Source organism: Mycetomoellerius zeteki, unplaced genomic scaffold (assembly GCF_001594055.1).
Source record: "Mycetomoellerius zeteki isolate Tzet28-1 unplaced genomic scaffold, Tzet1.0 scaffold105, whole genome shotgun sequence".
Classification (NCBI taxonomy): domain Eukaryota; kingdom Metazoa; phylum Arthropoda; class Insecta; order Hymenoptera; family Formicidae; genus Mycetomoellerius; species Mycetomoellerius zeteki.
In genome coordinates, this window is record NW_017255965.1 from 224,161 (window position 1) to 233,332 (window position 9,172).

At 34.2% G+C, this 9,172-nt stretch overlaps 2 protein-coding genes across 2 annotated transcripts in view; one reads left to right on the forward strand and one right to left on the reverse strand.

The window, feature by feature from the left end:
- The window catches only part of LOC108721235 (ankyrin repeat family A protein 2), a 2,005-nt gene extending 559 nt beyond the window's left edge, over nt 1-1,446 (forward strand). The window contains exons 2-6 of the mRNA XM_018445661.1: nt 4-81; nt 448-580; nt 862-1,082; nt 1,160-1,307; nt 1,382-1,446. Of these exons, the coding sequence (XP_018301163.1) occupies nt 4-81; nt 448-580; nt 862-1,082; nt 1,160-1,307; nt 1,382-1,446 (645 nt within the window). The remainder of the gene's footprint in view (nt 1-3; nt 82-447; nt 581-861; nt 1,083-1,159; nt 1,308-1,381) is intronic.
- Nucleotides 1,447-1,762: 316 nt separating this feature from the next.
- Nucleotides 1,763-6,310, reverse strand: deltaCOP (coatomer subunit delta). Its single transcript, XM_018445903.1, has 8 exons — nt 6,148-6,310; nt 5,921-5,960; nt 5,410-5,633; nt 3,287-3,675; nt 3,042-3,209; nt 2,652-2,965; nt 2,233-2,549; nt 1,763-2,159 (listed from the first exon to the last, which is right to left on the reverse strand). The coding sequence occupies exons 1-8, from the start codon at nt 6,148-6,150 to the stop codon at nt 2,070-2,072; spliced, it is 1,545 nt and encodes a 514-aa protein (XP_018301405.1). The 5' UTR covers nt 6,151-6,310; the 3' UTR covers nt 1,763-2,069.
- Nucleotides 6,311-9,172: the final 2,862 nt, after the last annotated feature.

Genomic DNA, 9,172 nt, shown 5'->3' on the forward strand with positions numbered 1-9,172 from the left:
GAGCCACTCGAGACGAAATGGCACTGGGCACCAGGAGCGTGGCAAGACTCGACCAGGACCAGCGCCTTCCAACCATACAAGGTACTCCTCTCTCAGCCTTCTTGAACTCCATGGGACATCGATATCGACCTCAAGAATCAAGGGATTCACCCGTTGCGACAAAGAAGTTATTGTAATACCGTCGCCTGTAGGCCATAGAATATTTATATTTTATAACTAAATATATAAGATCTATTTTTTATACAAAAGCTATGAACATTACAGTTTACTTCATCAGGGTGAGAGCAGCCTGATACAGTATCAGACTGCTCTTTGTCCTGATAAAGTAAATTGCAATGTTCACGAAACATTGGCATTCTAATGATGGACAAGGAGAGCTTATAGCTTCTGTATAGAAAGTACCCGTGGATGCTTCGAAAGTATTATTCATTTTTTATCTATTTGTAGCCACCCACTCTGCTCACAAATTTGCAAAGAGGCAATACTCAAACGCAAATACATCAGCTCTATGTGGGCAACGATATCACGTTTCATACCTTAGCAGGTCAGGGGGAACTTACATCTGATCATATACATTCAAGTAAATTATATGTATACACTGTACACATTACCTTATGGTGAATTCAGTCATATGTACTACATTGAATTAATACACACACACACACACACACACACACACACACACACACACATTTTTTAAAAAAGCTGTTTTATATAAAATATAATTATATAAAAATATTAATTTAGTTAATTTTATGTATAGTTATTGTAGCATCTAGTAATACAAGTAACCGAATTCACCATTATTGTCTAAATTGAAATACAAATTGTTGTAAAGTAATACATCTTTGTGCTACACAGACTCAGTGGATATGACTGATGAACAGGGCTTAACCGGATTGATGTGGGCCAGTGCGTACGGACAAATAGGTAGTGCTAAACAATTGCTCAAAAGAGGCGCCAATATAAATCGTTGTGGACCAAACTCACAAACCAGTCTACACTTGGCAGCCGCCTATGGTCATCACGATGTTGTCAAATTATTGTTAAATCATGGAGCTGACCCTAACGCATGTGATGAGGTACACACATCTCTTTTTTTAAGTGTAAACTTAATTTCTGGTATCATGTGTCATATAATTATATTTCTGTGCTGTAGGATGGTAATACTCCATTAATATATGGAGCACACTGCGATCATCCACATGTATGCTATGAATTATTAATAAAAGGTGCAGAAATAACACTTACAAATGCCTCAAATGTAAGTGCTTATAAAGCAGCGATTATGAATAATTCAATGAATGGTATGTATTTTCTTTTAAAAACATTTAAAAGGACCTACATGAAAATAGTAAATTTGATTTTTATTAATTTGCAGCTAAAGCGGTTATTGAGAATCATTTGATACCACAAATTATAAGTATGCCAACAGATGAGTTATAACGATATTTGTTTTATTAAATTGTAACATTAGTTTGTATATTATACGTTTTTACAAATTGTAAATAAAAATGAATAACCGTATTTTTGTCGTTTATGTATAAGAAACATTTTTCTATACAGCATATTTTTAACAATAATTTAAAAAAACATTGCAACACAACGTGAAATATTTTCCGAGACGAGGTAACATAAACTTACGAACGAGTAACAAAATTTGATATATATATTTGGTAATACAATCTTTTGCAGGAGCTATTGCAATACTAAAATATATCGAGTAGAAAGTAAATATGATAAATTCAAAATCATTCGCGTATGAATTATATATAACCAAATTTAGTTCAATTAAAATATATCTTCTTTTTTTACAAATGTGTATAAGTATTCGGCACTGGACAGTTGTTAAATAGCATATTAAATTGATATATGTATATAAATATAGCAAATGACAAATATATCAATGTTTAATGGATCACGTAAAAATGGCTGTATGGCAATAAAATTGAAATTCAAGTAGTAGTCAATCTTGATTGTTGATCGTAACATTATGCTTTCTCACTGAACTGTGCCTATTTTCATATTCTTACATACGCAAATACTTTTCATCTATTATCCATAATGTCTTATACAACTTCATAATTATCGGTAAAGAACACTGATTCGACTGAATACTTAACTGGGCTCTGATCTTCTACAAGTAGAACTTCGCTAACCTGAAAAATAAAAATAACATTATTTTTATATGATATAATTTGCGCAACACATAAAAATCCATGTATTCTATACCTTAATTTTAGCATACGGCGTTTTAGATGTAAACGAAATGTGAAGTGGGAAGAAATCTGCAGGTGTAGATGATGGGGCTGAAAATTCCATAGAGCCTGATTTTGTTGAAGCATCGATCACTGGTAGGGACCAAACTAACGTATTTCGTCGTGCTTCGTGCGTATACTGTCCGTCGCATTCACTGACGATAGGATTACATCCAATAGCTAGAGGAATGTTTATTTGGACGTCGTTCAACTCAAGATCGGCCTGTTCCAATTCATATTCGATATTCACATCGCAGCCGCCATCTCCGTTTTCAGAAGGCCAGCAATTTACTATTATTACAAACAAGTAATGTATATTCATATATTTCATAATTTAAAAGAAAGTTTATAAAAAAATAAAATCGTATATGACAATTATTATTGTAGCCTTACTTGAAATTGGTAATGCTGTTTCATCTTGAGCTTGAAAACGCCATTTCAGCACACCAACGTCAGTATTCAATGGAAATGGTTTTGTAGGTACTTTCAGACCTATCTGTCCATGCGATCTAAACAATTCCTTGTCCACATTTGGATGAGTTTGTAACTGTATTCCTCTTGTGTCGCTGTTCTCGACTTGCACACGGATACGTCCCCATTTCTCGTCAGAAATGTGTAAAGTTACCAAGCCATGCAACTCGAAATTTTGTAAACCTCCATCCCGACCGACACGTACATTAAGTCGTTCTTCTTGTCTTAAGTGAACCCTTTTGATGGAAATACATTTAAATAATTTGTTCGCGAATGATTTTGAAGCTCCTATATATTGTCAATGTAACATACAATTCTGAGTTAATTATCTGAGGAGTTTGCGTTGATTTTGTTCCAAGAACAGCAAGTGGTCCTGATACGACATTTTCTCCTTCTTCCTTTAATTGATCAACGAATGAGTCTACATCGCGAGACTTTCCACCTAATTTCATTGCACCTGGTCCAACATTTAGTGGTTTCCTAATAAAAATAATAATTATAGTAAAAATTTTTACATTTACAAATACAATTACAATCAAGATTAAAATTGATCATACAGCTTGGGCTTGTAAGAAGGTCTAATCGGTTCAGGCACAAAGTTAGCTGTATCACCAACAGACGGAGTAGCTGGGCTGCTACCGCTTCCGTATCCTCCGCCATATCCGGGACTTTTAATTCCGCCTTTTTTGTTAGCTTCCATCATCCTTTGCCTTTGCAATTCTTTTGCCTTCTCACGCATCTTGTTTTTAGCTTCACGCTCTTGCGTCATTCGGACTGCTTGATAAACCTTCTCTTCATGTGAATCCATTTCTACAAAGGTTCTGATTTGTGCTAAATTGACATTCTCTCTATAACCTAATGCAACTATTTCATCAAATGCAAATATCAAATTGAACGCATTCTCTGCTATTTCAAGTTCATCCATTGAGTTGCAATATTCTGGAATCTGTAGAAATCGAACATTATTGTACATATATTTAACGCATATATAATTAATATCTACAGTAATGGGTTTTATCTATAGTATACTGGAGCGAGCTTTCCCTATACTAAATTATAAAAAACTGCATCTTGACGGAAAAAAGGAAGACATGAATATTTGTCTTTCTGACTCTGTCCTTTACTTATGGTAGTAAAATAATATTAGCCAATCAGCAAATTCCTGACAAAGAGAACAGTCTTTACATCAGATTATTATTGTCTAGGAATTAGACAGGGTTGACACAAAAAAATCCAGTTTACAAAAACCCAGATGCATGTCAAATTTCATTATTTTGTATAATATTGATATACCTTTGCATTTTTAAACAAAATCTCAATAAACTAAAAAAATGCTCGTGTTTTTTGACCTTTCTAACTACTAATTTTTGCTTAACAATCTCGAACTAGATATTTTATTTTTATGTATTTCAATTCATTTATGTTAGTTCAATTATAATTAAACATTGAAAAGAAAGATACAATATATTAAAAACATAAAGTCATATCACCGGTTGAACATAATACATTTAACATTACGAATAAAATTATATAAATTTGATAAATCTTTAACGTTGTCTTGTTGTCAAGTGAGTTTAACAATTTCGTCATTGGATGGCCAGAAAAAGCTTTTTCGAAAGTTTTTAAAAGGAATCAAATAATGTTTTATCAAATCATTCCAAATATACTATGGTAATACATTTCATAAATTAGATGAAAAAAAAAACATTAATTGTCTATTAAGAGAATATGTATTGATCTATGTAAATCAAATATTTCTAATTAAAAAATTTTTTTCTTTGAATAATATAGTATCTTATCTAATTTTTTATTTGCCTTATAATGTTTAAATTGTAAGTTGTAAAAGAAATTATTAAAAAAATGTGATAGAAAAACATTATTAGAAATACATAATTTTTAAAAATGTACTTATGATATATATGGCTCTTGTAAGTTTACAATTAATATCAATCCAACGTTTCAAAGTTAAAGCCTCATGATCACCGAAGTATTGGTAAATTAAATTAAAATAATAACGATGAAATTTAAATAAAAAGTTATTAGAACGCATTGTACGATCTGCGTGCAAATAAATTGAAATGTGTAAAATATCGAGATTGCTAAGCAAAAATTAGTAGTTAAATAGGTCAAAAAACACGGGCACCGTTTATTGGATCTTTAAAAATAAACTAGTTTATTACAACATACATTAAGAATTAAACTAGTTTTTTTATCTATAAATTAATCGGAAACCTATTGCAATGATTTCTTAACATAAATGATATTAATAAAATGCTGGTCCTAAATCCTGGTAGTATCTGTTGGACGACTTTTTGAGATTATGTTTTTGTCGAACAGATACTACGCTTTTAAAACAATGGATGGCTGTACTAGAACAAAAACCCACAAAACCCACAGAAACCCACAAAAACTCTAAAAATTTAGGTTTTTCTGGAAAAAACTTTTACCAACTCTGGAATTAGGACACTTTTACTTCTCAATGACTCACTCTAATATATCAAGAATGTGTTTTCCTTAGCGTTCGCAATGCTCACGAGCATCTTTTCATTCTTGTTTAGCATTTGATAAACAACAAAGACTAAATGATGCTTGCAACATTACGAAGGCCAAGTAGAACACACCCTATAGAATTCAATGATCCATAAGAATATTTTTATGATCCAATAACATATCTACTTACCACTCTCGCAAAGAGTCTTAGAGTTTCCAAATCCTCTAAAATATTACTGGCCTTAGTCGTGATAAGCAGCATGTATACTTTCTCAAGGGGCTGATAAACATATCTAACAGATTCCGTTTCCACAAATGTATGCTGTTTACCCGAGCTCATTAGTTTCGGGAATGCAGCAAGTAGGCCTTCTATCCTTGCTTTTGTCATTTCAACAAACTGTCGAGAAATGATAGCTAGAAAAGAGTAATACAAACCGTGATGATGAAATAGTGGCAGCAAATTTTTTTTTCAAATTACTTAATTCTATCGATAAAAATAGGTTCAAGGAAGCAGAAAATTATGCGACTTTTCCTTACAACCGACCGACTGATACTCGTTCCTCAACAAATAGGACAGAATGTGGATTATAGATATGAGGTAAAAGCATCATGTGATTAGTAGCTGACACTATTAAAACGAGACACGCATACGCGACGTGTATATGGCAGTGGAGCAACGCAAGAACGTTTTGTGAACTCACTTTTCCCAGATTTGGTGCATACCGCAGCGGCGATGAGTACCTAAAAAAAAAAGAAGCATACAATACCACATAAATTTAGCTGTAGAATTAAATGCCTGGCGGGCACACGCCGTTAAATGGATGACATCTGTGGACGATGTCATGAGCGGCTCCGCCGCTCCAGGATTCCTTTTTCAAGAAACAGAATTTTGACAACAATCCCACAGCTGCGGAAGAAAATCACTTACCATCCTGATGAGTGATTCTGCAACGCTTCGTGTATGCGATTTAATGTATTTCCTTATCGTACACGACCGACCTTTCCAAATCACACTCCATATACAAATACACGAACAAGGAAAACAGAGGGCGCGCTGTGCTGACGTGTGCCATGATGAAAGACCGAGAGACGTCTCGTCATGGATCACAATAATCGTAGTTGGAAACCTACGAAGGGTATTCGCAGATCACGTGGGCGCGATGATGCAGTTGGATGCAGTCATGCGTCATCCAATCATATTGCCGGAAGAATAGTAGTCCAAAATAAAATTGATAAATTTTCACAAGCTATTCAAACCGACTGTTTCAGCGATAAAAAGGATCACGTGATCAAAATAGACGCTTGATATTCGTGAATTTTGACCATGTGATCTTTTTTGCTGAAACAGCCGGTTTGAGCAGAAAATTTAAGCGGGGAGCATAGACTCTTGCATAACGCATAACACATAAGAAATTCAACCAATCATAGTTCTTTATTTCATGGAAAGGAAGGAAACGAAGGACTTTGATTGTTTATTTTCTTATTACGTGTTATATGTTATACAAGAGTCTGTGCTCCCCGCTTTACGGCCATTCTACAATAAGCCATTAGTCATAAATTAAAAGTTAGAAGTTGAAAATTGACGACTGTGATTGGTCAATTTTCAGCTTCTAACTTCTGTGCTTTAGGCCGGAATCAGACTACGCATTGGAGATTGAGATCGAAGATTGAAGATTGAAATTTGACCAATGAGGGCAAAGAAATTTTAGTTCCTATTGTTTTGATTGGTCAAATTTCAATCTTTCAATCTTCAATCTCAATCTTTAATGCCTAGTCTGATTCCGGCCTAATGCGGGGTCTACAATAGAAGTCGTAATGGTCATAGAGTCTTAAGTCGTAGAAAATTGATCAATCATGCGGGGTCTACAATAGAAGTCGTAGCGGTCGTAGGGTCTTAAGTCATAGAAAATTGACCAATCACAGTTGATTATTCTTCTCATATTCGATTGTGATTGGTCAATTTTCTATGACTGCCAGAGTTGGCAGTCGGGTCGGCTTGCAGAGTCGATAGTCTGATACGGGCTTAAAGCGGGGAGCACAGATTTTTGCACAACGCATGACACATATAAAGCATAAGAAATTCAACCAATCAGAGTTCTTTATTTCATGGAAAGGAAGGAAACAAAGGACTTTGATTAGTTTATTTTCTTATGCAGTGGGTGCATTCAGTACTACGACCACTCATTGGCTGCGTTCAGCAGACTCAACAGTTTTGCAACCGTTTTATGATTGTCTGCTGAGATAGGACCATTCTTCTAGATCTAAAAGTATGATCCAATTAGCGCGAAGGAAACTTCCAACAGTTGCAAAACAAACTTTCTGCTGAACGCAGCCATTGAGCGCTCAGTGAGCTCTTGCATCCGATTAGCATATTCCGTTAGAACTAAAAATATAGACCAAACAGATTCAAGAGCTCACTGAGCGCTCAGTGAGCGGTTGTAGTACTGAATGAGAGCATTCAGCGGACTCAGGGCCACTATCACCAAGCTCAGTTAATTTAACTGGCCAGTTAGTCCATCGGAATTGACCAATCGCATTTGTCATTTTGTTTGCTTCAAAGCAAATTTTTGGTCAATTCCGATGGACTAACTGACCAGTTAAGTTAACTGAGCTTGGTGACAGTGGCCCTCAACAGTTAAGTGTGTGCTTGTTGTTATTGGTGTATTCATTTAGCTCATTCAATCAGAATTTTAGATCTAAAAGAATACATCAATGGGTGCGTTCAGCAGAACGTTTGTTTTGCAACTGTTGGAAGTTTCCTTCGCGCTAATTGGATCATACTTTTAGATCTAGAAGAATGGTCCTATCTCAGCAGACAATCATAAAACGGTTGCAAAACTGTTGAGTCTGCTGAACGCAGCTAATAACAGCGAACGCTCACTCAACTGTTGAGTCTGCTGAATGCGCCCAATGCACCCATTACGTGTTATGCGTTATGCAAGAGTCTGTACTCCCCGCTTTCGAAAGAAAAAAGAATAAATAAACGGAAAACAGAAAGAGTCTTGCGACAAATCTTCACTATACATACATACCTACTAAATATATATTATATTTGTGTTAATAAAAAATTATATAGATATTATTTTCAAATTTTAGAATAATTTTGATTAACTGTGATATAAAACAGAATATAATCGTTTAAATTTCGATTGGATACGTAGCATCTCAAAAATTTGTAAAATACTGTAATATCGATCTGTAAAACACTTTCGTTTTATTTCTAGAAATCATGTTCGGCATACAATAGAGGACGCCACCGAACAGTATAGTAGCAATGTTAGCAATGTAGTTTACGAAGCGATGAAAAGGTAAGCGGCACCCGTCTTTTCGAATTTTTTCATCTCTCCGTCATCAATTCCACTTTTTACAAATTTCTTAATTTCAGTACTGAAGCGCATCGATTTAAAGGCTATATCTATTAATGCATACAAAAAACTAAGCAGAAGAAAACGTAAGTAATAGATAAATAATACTTTACACTCTCTTATTGCATTACATTTTCTATTGTGATTGGCCGACTCACTTGCTGCTTACGTCTTATGGCCTTACGTTTTTTTGTGTACCATATAGCCTTTAAACTTCATTAATTTTCTCTATCTTTTGTTTTCCATAGGTCGATTAGTTTAAAGGCTATGGCACACAAAAACTTATGCAGTAAAACATAAGTAGTAAAATCGACCAATCACAATAGAAACTGATAGAGACCGTAAAGCAATAATGTAAGCTGTAGTAAAAAATCCAAAATGTTGATTCGCTTATTGCTTATATTTTAGTGTTTAAGTTTTTTTTTATGTGCCATAGCCTTAACTTCTGACAGGCTCATAAATTTCCGTATATATTTTATGCACATATGATACAAAGAAACGTTTAGAAACTACAAATTATTATTACAATGACTATTTCTTTTCTATTTATTATTTTTTTCAGTTTCTTTCTTAAAATCCTCAACGTAT